Below are 20,075 nucleotides of genomic sequence, written 5' to 3' on the forward strand. Positions count from 1 at the left end.
CCCAAATTCTCTGATTTTAGCCTCCTTAGTAGCTAGGATTACAAGGTGCTGGGCTCATACTTTTCTTCAAGAAGTTTCAAAGCCTATGTAAAGAAGCTACATCGGTGTTAATTTAAAACTCTGCTGAAGGACTCTATTTAACCTACAGAGTTTCCTCAATCTGGATGTATGATGTGCTCCTGGTTCATGATATAACTCAACAAATTCCTCTACCCTCTATAATTAGCAGCTAATCTAGAGACATGATTGCTTTGAAAAGTTGAAGAGTACCAACAGCAAGACACTAAAAGGTACATTTCTAGCTTTCTCTCTGTAATGTTAGCAATTGTCAGTGCTTTAAGCTGCCTACATCCTATCATTGGGAGTTACAAAATGATGATATTCGATCATTTAATTTCATTTTATTAATTAAAATATTCATATAAAAAGACATTTCTTCTCATCTGTTCGGTTTCCCAGTGGTTCAATTTATACAGACAAAAGCAACTTATGAGAGAGAAGAAGAAATATTGACCAGCTTCAAAATCATAATTATTGCCATTATTTGAAGATAATACTTGCTGCTAAGGAGAAATGTATGTATGGGTTACACTAATCCTTCTAGACTGTCTTTCTAAACTTGGAGATTCCTTCTAAACAATCCTCTCCTATTACTTAACATCTGTAGCTTTTCAACAGAGATGGCTGGGTTTTCTTCTTTGAACAAATACACACATGCTTAGTAAAGTCCCTCAACATTATCCCTTACATTTGAAAGAAAAAAAAAAGTATTAAAAATACAATCCAAGAATGGACATCAGTAGCTGACACTTGGATTCCTAGCTACTCAAGAGCCTAAGATGTGTTGATTGCAGTTCAAAGCCAGCCCAAGCAGGAAAGTCCGTGAGACTCTTATCTCCAATTAACTGCCAGAAAACCAGAAGAAGCACTGTGGCTTTAAGTGGTAGAATTCTAGCCTTGAGTGAAAAAACCCAGGGACAATTCCCAGGCCCTCAGTTCAAGCCCCACAACAAACAACAACAACAAAAACATACAATCCAAGACTATTCACTACTGGGAGAAGTTAGGGGAGAAGGTCCATATCTCTGTTAAATATATTTCAAATGTACCTTAGTTAAATACACATTAAACCATTAGAGAAAGCTGATCAACAGTTATAATTATCATTTGTATGTTGTCACACTTACCATCACATAAAAACTTGGTGAAAATACTCAGCAAACCACACATACTTTGCCAGATGAGAGAACTGGAAGTCTTCCAAAGGTTTCCCTGGAAAGTTTGTACTTTCTGTACTAGTACCATTGAAACTCTAATGCCTACTAACAAGTCATTCATCAACTGAGTTTGTACAATATGATTTCCAGCAAACTTTCTACAAAGAAGAAAGGACATTATTATAAAAGGAAATTGAAGTACAAATGTCACTATTACCACCCCCCTCTAAAGTGAACACATTCTTCTAACTCTTACTCAATCTCTTTAAAATCTCGAAGTATATTAATTTATCCGCAACTCCAAACCTGCAACACCTTCTAGGATCTCTATCTACAACAGTACAATCATTGTTGCCTCTTGTCTTCTTCATCCCATCTATAAGAAAATCCTGGGGATTTTACCATCAAAACACACCTAGAATCAGACCATGTCCCCTGCTACCATCTTGGCCTGAGCCAAGGTGAGCTGGTCACCCAGCTTCTACCCTTGCCCTTCAACAGAAGAGAAGCAAGTGATCCTATTCAAACTAAGACAGGAAAATCACCTCAGCTTGTTCCTCAGAAACATTAAACAGATAACTACATGATCCAGCTATTCTGTTCTTGTATAACTCCACAAAAATATTGAAAACATAGACTCAAATGTGCACTTGTATACCAATGCTTATGGCAGCATTATACACAATCACTAACAGGTTAAAAACAAGAAAGCTTAAATGACTATGAACAGACAATAGATAAACAAAATTTAACATATCCATCCAATGGAATACTGAACCATAAAAAGGAATCAAATTCTAGTACATGATACCAAATAAATGGATCCTAGACATGAATGAAATAAACATGATACAAAAGGACAAATATATATTGTTCCAATTATATGAAGTACCTGAAACAGATAACTTCAAAGAGACAGAAAGTAGAAAGGAGTTACCAGGAGCTGTGGATAGGGATACAAACACAGGGAATCAGGTGCTATAATCCTAGCTCAGGAAGCTGAGATCTGAGGATTGCAGTTTGAAGTTAGACATGACAGTAAAGTTCCTATGAGAATCTTACCCACAATTACCCACTCAAAAGAACCAGAAGTAGAAGGGTGGCTCAATGTGGTAAAGCACTAGCCCTGAGGCAAAAGAGCTCCATGACAGTGCCAAGGTCCTGAGTACAAGCCCCACAACTGACCAAAAAAAGACAGGGAATTTTTTTTTTGGACATCTTGAATTTGAGACATCTGTAAAATATCCATACTAAAATGTACAAGAGACAACTGACAATGGGAATCTACCAAGGTGAAATAAATCTAAACTGTGGTGATAATTTTGAGACTCCTAAATATAAAGATGATGGATGGTTTCTAAGAAGTGGATGACATGACATCGAACACAGAGAAGAGAAAGGTCTGAACTCTCAATTTCTGAGATGAGCCAAGGAAGAAGAGTCTAATAGGAGCCAGAGAAGTTCCTTGTAAGGCATGAGACGTCAAGTTAAAAATGGCAAACAGAACCTCCTAAAACAAACAACTATAGGATTTAAAAGACAAACAGGCATATTTACATAAAGGCAGAAGCAGTAAGATAATAACAATATTTCACAAGTTGAAAAGCAGGTAGAAAGTCCGGTACAGGTGGCTCAGGCCTGTAACCCTAGTTACTCAGAAGGCTGAGATCTGAGGATCGCAGTTCAAAGCCAGGCCAGGCACGAAAAACCATGATAGACTTATTTCCAATAAACCACTCAGAAGTGGTGCTGTGGCTCAAGTGGTAGAGGTCTAGCCTTGAGCTGAGGAACTCAGGGACAGCACCCAGGCCCAGAGTTCAAGCCCCACAACCAACAAAAAAGATAGAGAGAGAGAGAGAAATAGAGAGAGAGAGAGAGAGAGAGAGAGAGAGAGAGAGAGAGAGAGAAAGAAAAAAAAGAAAGAAAAAAAAGAGAGAAAGAAAGAAATGCAAGTAGATACTGCTTTAGCAGAATGAGGAAGGAAAGATAAATACCAAACCAGAGAATAAGCCCAGATGCTCTGTAATTTGTATCCCCACAAAGGCTCAGAAGCTTGTAGCACTAAATATTCCTTAACACGGAGGCAAATACATGGCTGAAAACAAGAAGACTGATTATCAGTCTACCTCAAAAGAAAAAGAAATCTGAATTATACTTCTAAGCCAGCAGATGACTGGTTATACTAGAAAATGTAAAACAAGTGTCAATCAGATGGTTGCACAAGCCCATAATTCTAGCACTTGGAAGACAAAGGCAAACAGGCTACATGGTGAGATCCTGTCTATAAACAAACAAATCAGCAATTATGCAGCAGGGAATTAAAATAATACAGATAAAGCAGTAATGCTACATTGCTAACAAGGGAATTAGGTTAAATTTTTTTAAGTTTTTATATATATGTGTACATATATATATATATCAGATGCCAAAAAACCAAACTCAATGACTGGTGCATGACTCAAGTAGTAAAAGTGTCTGGCTAGAAAGCATGAGGCTCTGGCCCTGAGTTCAAAACCCAGTCAAAAGCCAAACTCAGCTTTTTGTCCCCACTTAACCACCAGAACATGATTAAATGGTTCTTCCATGGTGAATCCACTCCCCAAGAGAGAGAAAAAAAAAAAAAAAACTGAAAATATTGATTTAAAGAATCGCCACAGGAGGCGCTGGCAGAGTGCTCAAGTGGTAGAATGCCAACTTGGCAAGCAGTTCAAACCCTAGTACCACTCCCTGCCAAAAAAGAACCACTTTAACAAATAGCCCAGCTAGGGTAGCCTGGAATAAAACCTGCAGTCAACCCATCCATATATACAGTGATTCAAATTAATTCTTAGTACTCTATTCTGAAATATTAATACTCAGTCAAAGAGCACTGGGGTTCTGGGGAAACTTTCTAGCAGGAAATAAAATAAGCAAACTCAACCAATAGAAAAAAAAGCAACGTAGGGCTGGGAAGGTGGCTCAGTGGTAGAGCATGCCTTGCATGCTTGAGGCCCTGGGTTCGATTCCTCAGCACCACATAAGCAAAAAAGAAAAAAGCCGGAAGTGGCGCTGTGACTCAAGTGGTAGAGCACTAGCCTTGAGCTGAAGAGCTGAGAGACAGCACCCAGGCCCAGAGTTCAGGCCCCACAACCGGACCCAAAAAAAAAAAAAAAAAAAAAGAAAGAAAAAAAAAGAAAAAAGCAATGTAGGGAAAAAATAGAGATCATGAAAGCTGAAAGTTTTAAAACTAACAGAAAAGACAGCTATCATTAATATTCTCTAAGAGATAATGTAGGAAACATCACTGATGAAATCAGAACAGGATATTATGAAAAAGGAATACTCAAAAGATGAATAAGAAAGCTCTTTCCTTTCTCATTTATTCTCATACTTATCCAATCTTCAAGTATCAAATATTAAAACCTCCTCAAACATACATTTAAATAACCACTTTTAAGATTAATGGAAAAGAACAGAAACAGCACACTCCAAGACCTTTTTGAAAGTGTCTTTAGTTGAGAGACAATGCACAACTTCAAGTGTGCACACATGCCCACATACAAACATGTAGCACTTGCCTACTTTCCTCTAGGATGTCAATCAAACTCTTCTGTAGAAAATGAAGCACTGAAAGAAAAAGAACACAATGACAAACCAGGACTTAGAACTATGAGTTTTAACTTCAGCACAAGAAAATATTTTTAGGTCAGTTACCTACAAGGATATCAGAAAAATATAAGTTTAGTAAGGAATATGATACATTTCAGTTATCTGTAGCATTTTCCTATTACCAAGAAACTAAAGAAGCCAGATCCTAAATGACTCACAGAAGTATTCACACCTCAGAATATTTAGGACTTACCATTCTTAAGTAGATTATTAACACTTGCTCTACCTATAGGGGAAGAAAAAAATTAACACTGGTAAGGAGTTTTACCAAAATTGACATGTAAAAACAGGAAAAGTACTAGAAAAATACTGGCTTACCCAAGTTAAAATTCTCCATACAGGAAGATATATTGTCAATTACTTTCCTATAAGAGTACAGATCAGCAGTATTCAATTCTTCTTGAAGATGGTTAGTAAAACTGTGTATAGCCTCCATTAGAAAAAATTCGGGTAGGCCATTTAATGAGCTAGAAAAGAAACAAATACAAAAAACTCTGACAACCATGCACCACCAGGGTATGTGGGGGAAGAATAAACATACAAACATAGGAACAAAATACAAACAAACCATTTCACACAAATGAAGCACTGGTGGCTCATGCCTAGAATCCTAGCTATTCAAAAGTCTGATATCAAAGGAGAGGGGTTCGGAGCCATACGTTTTTGGGAAAAGAGCTGGTATTGAGTTTGAACTTGGGGCCTTGTATTTGCCAGGAAGGTACTCTACATCTAAGCCATTCCTCTAGCACCTAAGCCTACTGCTTTTTCTTACTTCTTTAAAAAAAATATAATCGATGACCTGAGAAAAAGGCGAAAAGAGAGAGAGAAAGAGAAACTGGAGAGTGGGACTGAATGAATAGAATTTTTAGTGATATACTTCGTTTTGTTTTTTTTTTAATGAGAAAAGAACTTTTTATAATACCCAAGCCCTCCCTCTTCATGTCTTTAATCCCTTACCTTGCTAATACTTTCTTCAAGGGATTTTTCAGACTCAAAGAAAAATAAATCCCTGCTAAAATATCCAAACAAGCTTGAATAGTGGGATCACACACTCCATTTTTATCTACCTTCTCCAGTAGAGGCACAACCTAAAATTTAAAATAAAAAAATCAAAGCAATCTTTTCTAATCCCAAGTGCAAAAAAGTTACAAATACTTTTTAAGTATCAATTATTCTTTTTTTTTTTTTGTCGGTCGTGGGGGCTTGAACTCTGGGCCTGGGCGCTGTCCCTCAGCTCTTCAGCTCAAGGCGAGCGCTCTACCACTTGAGCTACAGCGCCACTTCCGGTTTTCTGGTGGTTTATTGGAGATAGGAGTCTCACGGTCTCTCCTGCCCGGGCCGGCTTTGAACCGCGATCCTCAGATCTCAGCCTCCTGAGTAGCTAGGATTACAGGCATGAGCCACCAGCACCCGGCAAGTATCAATTATTCTATGAAATGTTTCCCATACTGCACTGTTAAGGATCCTAATTCAATTCTTTTTTTTTTTTTTTTTTTGGTCCAGTTGTGGGGCTTGAACTCCGGACCTGGGCGATGTCCCTCAGCTCTTCAGCTCAAGGCTGGCACTCCACCACTTGCACAGTGCCACTTCTGGCTTTTTGTTTTTGCTTATGTGGTGCTGAGTAATCGAACCAGGGCCTCAAGCTGAGATCTGAGGATCACGGTTCAAAGCCAGCCAGGCAGGAAAGTCCATGAGACTCTTATCTCCAATAAGCCACTAGAAAACCGGAAGTGGTACTGTGGCTCAAACGGTAGAGCACTCGCTTTGAGCTGAAGAGCAGAGGGACAGCGCCCAAGCCTAGAGTTCAAGCCCCACGACTGACAAAAAAAAAAAAAGATGAATAAAAATACTCTTTATATTTTAAATTAACTTTTGCATGAGTCTGCCAAAAGGTTTTGAAGATTCAAATTGAAAAGTTTTTTTTAATTATCTCCATAAAAAGGTATATACAATCACCTCATATCTTATCTATTTATGGCTACAAAATCATCCAACTCCAAGCCTAAAGATGGCTTTTATTGATGCTTTAAATAAAACATTATACAATGAACAGAAAAGAACACAAAACTATTCTTTTGTGTTGATATCAAATAATTGAAACAAAAAAATTACTCATTTTTAAAAAATCCATAATTAGGCTGGGAAGGTGGCTCAGTGGTAGAGTGCTTGCCTTGCATGCATGAGGCCCTGCGTTCAATTCCTCAGATCACATAAGCAGAAAAAGCCAGAAGTGGTGCTTGGCTCAAGTGGTAGAGCGCTAGCCTTGAGCCAAAGGGCTCAGGGACAAAATCCAGGCCCAGAGTTCAGGCCCCACAACTGACAAAAAAAAAAAAAAAAAAAGAAAAATCCCTAAGAGCATGATAATCTTTAAGATAAATTCATAAATAAGAGTTCAGTTTTACCTGTTTAACATAATGGATTTGTGACACCCCATCAGTGAGCTGGACACATTGTAACAGCAAAGAAGCTAGATTTTTCCCCTCTGCATCAGCAAAAGCTATGAAACATACATATACAAAAAGTTCAGTGACTGAACAACATATGAGTATGAGCTTACCCGTATTATGTATTCTATAATTTTTTTAAAGCTGTATACCCAAAAATCAAGTAGAACATAGTCTGAAAGTAACATTTTAAGAAACTCATATCCAAAGCTAAATGTAAATACCATAGAAAAAAATTAAATAGGAAAAAATGTGAACTTTATGTGGTATGGGGTCCCAGAGATTAAAACATTCTGCTTGCAAACTAGAAAAGAAATACAGCAAATAAATGACTTCAGAAATCACCTACATCTCAAGGTTTCAAAGTCCTGATGAGGAATGGAAAATGCTGCAACTTGCATGCCTCGCTTCTTCTTCACACCCATTTTAGACAAAATGAACAGGAGTCACTGGAAAAAAAAGAAGAGTTTTAGGCATTGTGTACTGAAGGGCTTCTCAGCTTCAATACTACTTTCAATACTATTTTTGACTGGAAAATTCTTTGTTGAAGGGTGTTATGCTGTAGTGTGAGAGAGGCCTGTCTGGCCTCTACCTACTATTGAGGTGTTCCTCTCATTAAGGTGTGGTAAGCAAAAAATATCTCCCATCATAACTCCACTAGAGAGTTAAACTGCCCAGACTGAGAATCACTGATCCAAGGATTTTAGCTTCAAAAGAGAAAAACCATTTTCTATATCAAAAAGAGTATATCACTGTCTAAAGGAACTTTTACTATTATGACCCAGTATCTGTATTTTAAAATACAACAAGCCTTCATCTTAATAAAAACTAAAGAGACTAGTAGTTTTCCCCAAACTAAAATGGGTCACACTTACCTTTGCGACTTGTTAGACTGACAGATCAAGAGATGCTATTGTTTCTTGATTTCTGCAAACTATTTGGGGGAAAAAAAATTTTTTTTACATATGATCCTTGCGAGTTTGGTTTTAGTTAGCAGATCACTGGGTTCATAATGGACTAAAGAACCCTACTCAAAGATTGACAATCAGTCCTATGCCAGCTAGAAAGAAGTCACTAGATCCTTGCACGCATGAGGCCCTGGGTTCGATTCCTCAGCACCACATAAGCAAAAAGAAAAAAAGCTGGAAGTGGTGCTGTGGCTCAAGTGGTAGAGCGCTAGCCTTGAGCTGAAGAGCTGAGGGACAGTGCCCAGGCCCAGAATACAGGCCCCACGACCGGACCCAAAAAAAAAAAAGTCATTAGAGAAATGCCACAGGTTTTCTTCTTGATGAAGTTAGCAATTTTAACAGTGTTTAGATATAAACATTATATGACATAAAACTGGCTGGACATGTTGGATGAGGAAATCAGCAATATACTGGAATCATGAGCAAAATAGTTTCCTAAGATGAAATAGGAAATGTAAAATGCTACCTTTGGGGCTGGGAAGGTGGCTCACTGGTAGAGCGCTTGCCTTGCATGCATGAGGCCCTGAGTTCGATTCCTCAGCACCACATAACCAGAAAAAAAAAAGCCGGAAGTGGTGCTGTGGCTCAAGTGGTAGAGCACTAGCCTTGAGCTGAAGAGCCAAGGGACAGCACCCAGGTTCAGAGTTCAGGCCCACGACCGGACCCCAAAAAAAAAAAATGCTACCTTTAACTTAGAAACAAAATACACACAGAAGTGTGAGCACACATGTGTGCACATATACACACATATATACAGATGAAGAGCCTGAGGGAGGTTAAATGTGACTTGAAATAGCTCAATATTGGAGCCAACCACCTAACATGACCACTAAAAGCCACAAACAAAGTAAGCCGGATTAAGGGAGACTGGGTCATCTCCATGATGTACAGGATGGTGAAACCCTTAAAGGAACAAGACAAGATGCTTTCCAGAAAAAAATAAGTTTCTGATGGGCCTGGAGAATAACTCCAGATTATACTTCAGTGTTAACCAATGATGTTTGGTCTGGAGGAAAGAGCATAAGTCACTTGCTGTTGGACTGCTTTGGAAAAGAAGGGACTAGATTTCATTTGTCTTGCTGAAATTTGGTAAGTTAATACAAGCTTCAGAACAGAATCTGAGTAAATAATGACACTGCTGCACTAATGGAAAAAGTTCTTGCCTCTGAAGAGTCCAATCAAAGAATTAATCAAAGCAATCTTTAAAAATACTAATCAAATCTAATTATAAACTCGCTTAAAACTTTCCAAGGGCTTCCAGTTGTATGTAGAATAAAACCCAAATTTGAGTCTTTGGCTTTCAAAGCCCTAAATAATTTGGCTCTGGCTTCCTCTGCTATTCATCTCAAAGCAATTTGTTCTTCACCATTAAGAGCCTTCACTTTTCCTGATGCTTATTCTGATCTGCCTCTTAATGTTCATTCCACTTCATCTTTGCAAGGCCACTCCTTGCTTGAATAGTGCCTCCTAAGAAGAGCTTTCTCTATTTTCTCTAATCTACCACCACTCTGACACACGTTACATAGCATCCATTACTTTATCTTCCTCACAGCACTTATTACTACCTAAAACTATATTGACTTGTACACCCCTATATTGTCTGTCTCTCAAGCAGTAAATTCCTTCAACACAACTTATTGGGTTTTTGTTTTGTTTTGTTGGCAATACTATGGTTTGAACTAGGGGCCTCATACTTGTTAGGATGGTGCTCTAACAGTCCCCTTTTTCCTTGCTTATTTTTAAGATAACGCTTGCTTTATGCCCTGGCCAACCTACACTGTAATCTTCCTGTCTGTGTTTCCCTTTGTCTCTGGGAGGATAAGTAAGTACCACTGTGCTTAGCCATTCTGCTTCCCCTGTGGCCTGAGATGACAGATGCATGCCACTGTGCTTTTCCAATATTTGAGGTAGAGTTTTATAAAATCTTATACTCAGGCTGGCCTGAAACAGCAACCTCTGCCTCCCAAGTAACTAGGATTACAGGCTTTAGCCACTGGACCCAGCTAACAACTTTTTAACAATTTCGTCCAGTGTTTTAGTTCTCAAATCCTTCAACAGTGCCTGCCATATAGCAGAAGTGTATTTGGTGAGTAAATGAACTAAAAGCTTTTGTGTCAGAGATGCCAGAAGGAAGATACACCTTCTGTGGCAGAAAGAGGGACTATCATATCTAAATTACGTTCTACAACTAAGTGACAAGCTAGTCCTGGGCAGTAAAGAATCAATGACCCATCTGAGTAACAATCAATATAGTAAAGGTAAATTAGTCACTTGACCAAAAATGGTAATAAAGATTGACACAATTATAAACACACTAGGACAGAGAATTAGAAGGGGCTTGCTTAGATTTAGTGGCATAACTGAGGCTCTCTTCCTGGGGAAGTGGCCAGTTCACACAGTGAGAAGGGACTAGGGAAGGTGAGAAGACCTCTTCTCTGCAAAGTTTGCAGCAGGATTTGATCCTGAAACCCTCACACATAAACAGACTAGGTGATTATGAGCGCTCCACAGATGCCCAACCATGTGTTTGGAAGTGGGGCTCTCGGGTTGGGAGAGGGGAGGGACAAAACAAAAACCACACGTCCACCCTAAGCGGCCTTGGAAGGTGCCAGGCAGATTCCACTCAAGCGCCTCCTTACTGCTCCCCCCTCCTCCATTTACAGCTTTCTGGGAGACTCCCACAAAAGTATGTGGAGCCCGGGAAATGACGGGGGGGGGGGGGGAGTGATTCAAGGGTTGTCTCCATGGAGACCTGAACGACCGGAAACGGGCTTCACAGCCGCCAAAAGCAACAGCTACCACACGACAGGCGGCTCCGGCACACTGGCCCAGCCCGGCGATGGGGGGAGCCCCGCGCTGCCGCCAGTCCAGCAGACATAACGCTTGCGCGCCAAACCTCGAGCTCGGGGATCGCTGGAGCAGCGGGGCGGCCTCGGGACGAGCGCCGGAAGCTGGTCTGGTCGGCGGCGGCGTCTCCACGGCGCGCAACGTGTTCGGGAGCGAATACCGGGTTGGGGCAGAGAGAGGCAGGACCGGAACCTGGAGGAAGAATCATCGCGAGAACAGGCCGCATGCAGCTCCGCCAATCAAAAGTTCGGAGAGGTGGTGACGTCACGAGGGAGGCGGAGGCGACTTGAGGGTGTCAACGGCGCGGGACTCGCCAGTGAGTCTGAGGTGTCTGCGTCCACCTCACGGCTTTCTGGGCGTCGTGGCTGTCACCCCACATCTTTTGATGCCTGCGTACCCTCCTGAACCATTCTCAAGTTTGACCTTCTACGGTTTCCCCACCAGCCTATCCAGACTATGCCAGAGTGAGGAGCCTGGCAGCTTCAGACTGTGAGATAGTGTAGAGGGGTTGGGGTAGGTCTTGAACCCAACCCTCAAGGAGAATTTGGACTAAAATGAGAAGTGCTGGAATGAACTAGCTTATACCAAAGGGCATTTATTTGTTCGTTAAGCTACGAGTTCGTGGGCTTTCCCTGGGGAATGATGCCAGCAGCTAGCCTTGAAAGTTGCCTATTTATTTTATGCAGCTCAGATGGTGACAGGATTCCGCCCTTTAAAAAATGAATAAAGTAAACTGGGTGCTGTGGCCTTCCCCTGTAATCCCTAATACTGGAGTGTCTGCGATCAAAGATGACAAATAGATTCTGAATATAAGTGGGAGTAATGCTAAGAAGATTTCCTGAAGGATGAAACAGTTGTCAAAGATTTCTGTCCTGAGCAGAGTTGTAGAGGTAGATATTTACTTGGAACAGGTAAGGATGGGTTTTGAAGAAATTGAGAGGCGATCTATTGGCAAGATCAAGTACTGTCAACCATCTGAATCTACAGATTCTGAAGCCATGGATACAGCCACTTGAACAGATTTGTAGGTGGGGTAGGGAAATTGAGTCTATATTGAACATGTACTTTTTAAACTTTTTAAAGATAAATTTCCCCCACTGGGACATGGTAAATTATACAGGACTCTAGGCTTTCACACACAGACCAATGGACGGCACTGTTAGGAGAGAAACACAAAGGTGCAATGCCTATGTGCATCTCATCATATAAAATAATACTTTTCAAAATGAACTCTAGGGAGTGGAAATTGGGTGTGGTTTTTTTTTGTTGTTGCTGGTTTTGTTTTTTTTCTGTCTTGTTTATCTGTCATAGTAGAGTGGGGGGGACACAAAAATAGAGAACAAAATATGAACAAATGAAGCAGTGATACTCACTAGACACTGTGTTAAAAATGGACTATACTACTTGTGGGTGCAAGGAGAGGGAAAAACTGGGAGAGAGCGAGGGAGCAAGGAAGGGAAGACATTGTCCAAAAACTAATGTACTACTTATCTGACCTAGATAACTGTAACCCCTCTATACATCACCTTTATAACAACAAAACAGAAAACAATGAATCTTGAATATCTAAAAGTAATCCTTAAACAACTATTTACATAAACACTTTATGTTAGGTATTATAGATAATCTAGTGATAGTTCAAACTGCACCTGAGGATGATGCCAGTTTATGCCTTTTTCTATAGGCATCTTTTTTTGTTGTTTTTAATTTTTTATTTCAGTACTAAAGTTTGAACTCTGGGCCAGAGAACTAGCTTGGCTTTTTCTCAGGGCTGGCACTCAACCACTTGAGCCACAACTCTACTTCCAATTTTTTTGCTGGTTAGTTGGAGATAAGAATCTCTTGGGTTTATCTGCTTGAACAAAAGCTTCCAACCTCAATCCTCAGATTTGTCTCCTGAATAACTAAAATTACAAACATGAGCTACCAGTACCCAGCTTCTATAAGAGTTTTGAGCATCCTCAGATTTTGGTATCCTCATGAGGAAGAGGGTCCTGGAGGAAGGGATGGATATTGAGAGGGTGATTGTCAGGGTCACTCTCTATACTTGTATACAAGAGGCACATAAGTGAGAGGTTAACTCTTAGGTCCCAGGAAAGTAGGATCAAGAGAAAGTTTGGTTTTAAAAGTTGAAATAAGCCAGGTGCCAGTGGCTCAATCTTAATCTTAACTACTCAGGAGGCTGAGATTCAAAGCCAGCCCAAGCAGGAAAATCCATGATACTCGACTCCAATTAAACACACACAAAAAAGCAAAAAGTCAGAAGATGTGGCTAAAATGGTAAAGTGTTAGCCTTGAGCAAAAAGAGCCAAGAAAGGAAGGAAAAGAAAGAACACATAAATATTATATATGTGAGCCTCCTCTCTTTGCTTTCCTCTACATTATCTCCAACTTGAGTGACCTTTCCAATATTCCCTGAAAGCAGTCCTTTCTCATATTGTAATATGCTCTTCGCAGGAGGTCTTTCTCATATGAACCTGAAAAACTTTCTCACATTTGAGAACCCTCTTCAACTGTCACCTCCTTAATGAAACCCAACAAGTCCCCCTTCCATTATACTTAGGGCTTTTTTTTTTTGTCTTAGAACATTTTCACATTTTTAGTACATAGTACTTAGGTGTGTTCATTAAGCCTCTTGCTAATTTGTGAACTTTCACAAACACAGACCATGACTAGTACGCTGCCTGAGCCAATTTGTGCTTAAGGGTAGCGCTCTACCACATGAGCCACAGGGCCACATCTGGCTTTTTCTGAGTAGTTTACTAAAGAGCCTCATGGGCTTTCCTGACCAGGCTGGCTTCAGACTATAATCCTCAGATCTCAGCTTCCTGAGTATAAGATTACAGCCTTGAGCCACAAGTGCCCAGCTGGGCAAATGTTTATTGAGTTAGGATAAGAGGGCTATCCGTATGCAGTAGTGCTTTCCTTACCACTGTGTGGCAGCAAACTACAGAATCACTACTACCATTAGTAAAGGGTCTAGCCATCAGTCAACAAATTGCAGACAAAGAATTTTCTGAGTGTGAAGTTATAGGGGGACCCTCACTGTCCATGCTGTGTATTTCTTCATTATTTGAATAATAGCATATTTTATATGAAAGTACTATAAAAAGACTATAGCTTAACTTCCTGCCAGAAAGTATGTTCGAATAACTTCTCAGTGCAGTTTTAATAATTTATCTATTATAAGACAGAAATATAAATTTGAAACTTACAAAAATTACTCAGTATTATTTTTCTTTATTCATTCACATTATTGCTTATATTTTTTTTTCTTTTTGTCAGTCCTGGGGCTTCAAATCAGGGCCCAGGTGCTGTACCTGAGCTTTTCCATTCAAGGCTAGAGGCCTACTACTTCCAACCACAGTTCCACTTCCAGTTTTCTGGTAGTTAATTGGAGATAAGAGTCTCATGGATTTCCTTGCCCAATCTGGCTTTGAACCACGATCCTCAGCTAAGATTACAGGCGTGAACCACCAATGCCCAGTTTGCTTATACTTTTTACAGAGAAAAACTTAGTAATAAAGAAGTGTGTAAGAAAATATTAGAACAAAAAATATTAGAACAGAAAATTATACCTTATGTTTACAACTTCATAAAATATAGATGTTATGAACAAGGATTGAAAAAGAATGTGTTTGGCTCGGCAGTTAGCCAGACTGATATAATTATGAGGGAATTTTTTTTAACCAGGTGTGCTAACACACACTTGTAATCCCAGCACCAAGGAGGTCAAGGCTAAACGATCACCAGCCTGCTCTATAGTACAAAACCCTGTCTCTACTTTTCTAAAAAAAAAAAATAAAGAGTTGCTAATTGAAATACCTTCAAATTCCAAAAAAAAAGTTGCAATTTTTAACATTTGGGCTATATTTCTGTCATCTATACCAAAGACAGTAGTTCTGTTGGCACTGATAGAAAAATAAAAAAATTTAAAGTATAGAATACCATCTGAAGGCAAATGAGGGAATTTATATTGCCCTGTTCAGATGCAATCCCAATTCTCAGGAGGGAGTAGTAGATACTGTTCTACTTACAGGATATAGTCATTCAAGGTTCCTAGATAGAATTAAACATATCAATAGCTTAGTGATTAATTGAGTTTAGGGAGTAAGTGAAAGATATAGTGGTCTTCATCCTTTGGCAGGACTAGGTTGAGAGCCCCTAGGATAGCTTCTTGGAAGGCTTTTAGGTTATCAGTGAGCTTAGCACTTTTGTCCATTTCCACCGTTGGTTAAGATATTTTGCAAAAATAGTAACTTCTTTGGGCAAGTGGATGCCCTGCCCTAGTGGCTCACAGTACCAACCTTGTGGCAGCACATTAACTTTAGAGCTCACAGCTGGCATCTGCTGAGAGTTGGATTTGTCAGGATTGGCTTAGAACCGGGTGGGGTTCTGTCTTCCAAAGAGAGCAGGGACTTGAGCCAGGAATTCCCTGGGAAACTTGGGGCTGCCAGACTAACAATAACAGCTGTCAGAACAGAACCCTGCCATGAGCCACACCCCAGCCCCTTCCGGATGTGGGATCCTCCCACAAACTGATGAACAGGTTTACTGTCTTATTTTATAAATGAGAAAAACTATTTTTTTCTAGGGACTAAAGGAAAGGATTGATTTTTTTAATACTCCCACGTGAACCATTACCACTGATTAGTAAATTGTTTAATTCCTCTATTCCTTTTTTTTAATCTATAGTAGTGCCTCCTTTTCTACTTTGATGTAAAACTTAAATGAGATACTACATATACAGTACCTACAATTTTTGAAACAAAATACTGTATGTATTCAACAAATGGTTTCTTATTTTTCTTGGACCCTAGATCACAAACCCTAGGCTGAATGAAGTCTTTCCGAAGATGTCCATCTATATCCCATGTCCTCCAAAGGTGTTATCTAAAATGGTAAGAAGCTTTTGCAGATGTAACTTAAGGATTTTGAACTAAGGAGACTACCCTAGATAAACCCATTGTAATTATTAGGAGCTTTTCAAAAGGGAGACAGGAGTTCAGAGTCAGGAAAAGGAGATGTGAGGATGGAAGCAGAGGTTGGAGTGATTTGCTTTTAAACAGAAGGAAGACATCCCAGGTTAAAGAATGCAGCCACACCCTAGAAGCTGGAAAAAGACAAAGAAAACATTCTCCCAGGGTCTCCACAAGGAATATATCCCAGCTGCCCTCTTGATTTTTTAGACACATAACTTCTGATCATCAGAGCAATAAATGTATGATACTTTCAGCTGTTAACTGTGTGGTATTTGTTACCCCAAGAGAAAATGGATATACTCCTAAAGTAAAACAAACAAACAAATAAGAAAACTAGGGGACACATGGTTTCCCTTATTTGCAATATCTAGTATATGTCTGAGTCAAGCAGAAAAGGTCAGATAAGGTGATGTTAGGGAAATGAACCCTAAGATATGTATTCAAATGTTTTTTTTTCTTTCATGTGATTGTTTCTAACACATTTATAAGATTATTTCTTTGTTGCTTTGTATGTCCCTCCCCCACAGTATAACCCCTGCTTTCACTGTATTTGATGTCGGTATAATTTGTGGAGGGGAAGGGGAAAAACAAATCGTTTAAATAGGGATACAGGTGGACCCATTGCAACAATGAGATGTACAAGTCATTATGTCGAAAAAGAACTTTACAACTTTCGTTGGGGGGGAGGATTGGGGGGGGAAGAGGGGGGAGGATGAGAAGGGATGGGAAGGGGAAACAAAGGAGGAGGCTACAATGCTTGATAAGAAATGTACTCATTACCTTGCCCATGTAATTGTAACTCCTCTGTACAGTATTTTCACAATAAAACAAAAACAAAAACAAAAAACTAGGGGACAATGACAATAGACTCATATCTAAAGCACCCTGATTCCAGGATTCTCACCCAACTGTCTGCCTTCAGCCCATTATTTCATTAGCTTGCATTTTATCAGCTCAGATACCTCAGAACTCAGAGCAGGAAATTTATGGAGAACTATGCTAGCTTTCCTGGTGCTACCTTCTGCAATCAGCCAGACATGGCTATTGGAGTGGGGAAGTTCAGTGCAGTGAGGTAAGGACCTTCATGTGGCAGTATGGAAAAACTCATTCGAACTCAGCTATGACATCATGATGCCATAGCATGCATAAACCACAAAGGCCTAAACTGAGGATTCCTAGAAGAAATAAACCACACCGTCTGGCCCGGCATGCTGGAAACTTTTGTGATGTTTTAAGAGTGGGAATTAACTTCAGAAGACCTAGGACTGTAAGGTTGGAATAGAGTATTTGTATGTCAGGAGCCAGGGTCTTAGAAACATTGGGGTCCTAGAGAAGACTCTAGATGCCCATATAGTGGCCCTCCACTCACACTTACACCCTCCCCTCAAATCCTGAGCCTACCTGTATGAGGAAGTAAGTCTGTTAAGCCCCTTCCCAAATTTCCAGTAGCTTTCATGTGTTTCTCATGAAAGGCCTAAGAAGCATGCAGATTAGATTTGTATTTTTTTCTTTGTTTTTGTTGGGGGGGGGTTGGTTGTTGATTTTTGGGTTTTGGTTTATGTAGTTCTAAGGAATTGAACACAGGGCCTTATGCATGCTAGGTAAGCACTCTAGCACTAAGCCACATTCTCAATCCCTAGAATTTGTATTGCTGTTACTGATGAAAGAAAGAACTTGTTAAAAGGAGCAAGTGGCTCCTATGCAATGATTTTGATGCTTTGGCCAATGATCTTTCCATTTTATTCAGAACTATCGTTTTTCTTTAAACTGAAAAGACCAGTTGCTACAATGACACTTCTATACAAACTGAAACAATGCCATAATTACAACGGCTTGGGAATTAATGGCATAAGTGGGTAATTTAGGTTTAATGTTCAATCCTGGAATAGGTGACCTAGGGGGCAGAGAAAGAAGCTTTCCAAGTGTCACCTCTGCCATCTGGTGGTCAAATGGCACTATAACTACAACAACAGGGTATTGATACTGTCATCATATAAGTTATGCACAGCCCTGAGGTCAGGTGAATGATTTAAGTCAAGGCTCTGACTTTTAGGGCCTGAGATGACAAAATAAAATGTTAACTGCACAAATATAGGTTAAAAGTTTACCAGAATATCTCTGTGCAGGGTTAAGAACAGCATAGTTTACAATAGAAGAGCCTTTCCATCCATTTATTCAATAAATATTTATTAAACACTGTCTTAGTTGGTTTCCCAGGAAACAGAGACTTGTGGGAGGGAGGGTGATTGGGGAGTATTCTTGAGGGAAAGAGAATTGGTCAGAAAGAGCTGAACTGGGATGAACTTAGAGCAGAAGCCTCAGCCAATTCAAAGGGGGTACTCTGAAGTTGGCTAGACACAAGGACTGATCCTCTGTACTTCATCCACCCATTGTCATTAGACTAGCCAGGAGCTTCAGCATCCAATGTGAGCTGTGTTCAGGGACTAAGAGCCTTGATCTTAAAGTGCCAGTGGTGGTGGGGAACACTGGGCAGTGCACCACAGCATCCACCATGGGTACCCTCTGTGTTCTGAGCACTGTAACAGAGCATAGAGATAGTGGGAAATGACATAACATCTCTGCCTTCAAAGGCATTTAGGAGTGCAGAGAAAATAAATAAGGTTTTAAAAAGTCAGGAAACAGGAGATGAAAGAAAATGGTGGTGGAGCAAACTAGCTCTTTCTAATCAAACAGATATTTGGGGTCCTAATATGCACATCTCCCCCAAGAGATTAACAACAACAAATATATTAACAAATAGAGAAGCACAGGAATGGGAAAAGAAACTTTGTACACACAAGGACAGAAAACTCTCCATCCCACCCTGGCAATGGGGCTAAGCTGTGAGAGTGGCTCCACTGTCTGGGACTCCAGGATCCCACTAGTGAGAATGCAGCCTCCAGACACATCCAGACACAGGAAATCTCCACAACCCTGGACCTGGCCAGCGCAGAGAGAGACAAAGACCAGCAACATGAATCCACGACATCCAGACCCAGAGATCTTCCACAATGCCACCAGTCAGCCCATAACCAACTATAGGATCAGTGAGTACCATGCCAGAGACCCACCAGCACTGGTGGTAACCCACAAAGCTTGGCCTGAACCCCTCAGTCCTAAGAAGGGTTATCATACTTGAAGAGGACAAAGAAGCCAGAGCCCTTCCTTATTCCCCCTCACCCCACTTGTTGGTTTCCAGTGGGAGGCCACCAGGACTCATATTGGATGGGCACTAGGACCTTGCATCGGCCACAGCCCTGGCTGTCAACGGGGAAACCTCACCTGTTTGAAAAGAACACTGACAAACCCACTGGTGCCAGCCCCTCCTGAAACCTCACACCCATCCCAGAGGCTGGACCTAGACCTTCAACCCCAGCCAGACCTGAGGGCCCACCAGCTGGTGGAGAGCTCACTAGCCCAGGGCCTGAGCCAAGCACATGCTCCAGTTTGAAGCCAAGAACCAGCCACCTGCAGGACAAGAATCAACTAGGAGCCCAAGCACAGACAAACTCCTGTATACCTATGGGAACCCGCCTCAGAGGCCTGAATACAGTCTTCCCAACCCCTGTCCCAGATAAGACCAGGCTGAGAGCTTGATGGCCCCAGGCCAATGACTTTCAGCTAGACCAGAGCCAAGTGCAGGTGCACAAATGCTTGCTGGCCAGAGGGCCCAAGGTGGACTATTTCACCCAGTGTGAGCTAGCCTGGGCCACACATGTCACCACCTGTCAAGTGAAAGCAGACCAAGCTCGGGCCTCTGCCCTGATAATCCCTGAACCCAAATGCATAAATACAGTGAAAGATTACAAGATTCATGAACAATCAAGACAACAAACAAAATACAAAAGCAAACAACAATCCAAGGAAGGACCCCAGTGAGAATGAAGAAGAGATGAAGGACAAAAGAAACATTAAAGACATGGTAACAGAATTGGTCAATGAGATAAGAAGAAGATGCAAAAATATATT

The 20,075-nt window shown here is 40.6% G+C and overlaps 1 protein-coding gene and 1 long non-coding RNA gene across 5 annotated transcripts in view; one reads left to right on the plus strand and one right to left on the minus strand.

The window, feature by feature from the left end:
• Thada (THADA armadillo repeat containing) overlaps positions 1–20,075 on the minus strand; it is a 351,130-nt gene that overhangs the window by 308,883 nt on the left and 22,172 nt on the right. The window contains exons 1-8 of one of the 4 annotated variants that reach the window (XM_070025484.1): positions 11,174–11,259; positions 7,659–7,758; positions 7,268–7,362; positions 5,823–5,953; positions 5,184–5,332; positions 5,059–5,091; positions 4,775–4,823; positions 1,188–1,375 (exon numbers count right to left, since the gene is read on the minus strand). In XM_070025484.1, the coding sequence (XP_069881585.1) occupies positions 1,188–1,375; positions 4,775–4,823; positions 5,059–5,091; positions 5,184–5,332; positions 5,823–5,953; positions 7,268–7,362; positions 7,659–7,734 (721 nt within the window). In that variant the 5' untranslated portion in view covers positions 7,735–7,758; positions 11,174–11,259. Of the gene's footprint in view, positions 1–1,187; positions 1,376–4,774; positions 4,824–5,058; positions 5,092–5,183; positions 5,333–5,822; positions 5,954–7,267; positions 7,363–7,658; positions 7,759–8,184; positions 8,385–11,173; positions 11,260–20,075 lie in introns of those variants that run through there. The other 3 variants (XM_070025486.1, XM_070025487.1, XM_070025488.1) reach the window with 3 other exon arrangements.
• On the plus strand, positions 11,376–16,332 carry LOC138829238 (uncharacterized). Its single transcript, XR_011372515.1, has 3 exons — positions 11,376–12,014; positions 15,945–16,025; positions 16,194–16,332. It is a non-coding gene; the product is annotated as an uncharacterized lncRNA (long non-coding RNA).

Source organism: Dipodomys merriami, unplaced genomic scaffold (assembly GCF_024711535.1).
Source record: "Dipodomys merriami isolate MVZ:Mamm:240054 unplaced genomic scaffold, mDipMer1.0.p SCAF_17, whole genome shotgun sequence".
Lineage (NCBI taxonomy): Eukaryota > Metazoa > Chordata > Mammalia > Rodentia > Heteromyidae > Dipodomys > Dipodomys merriami.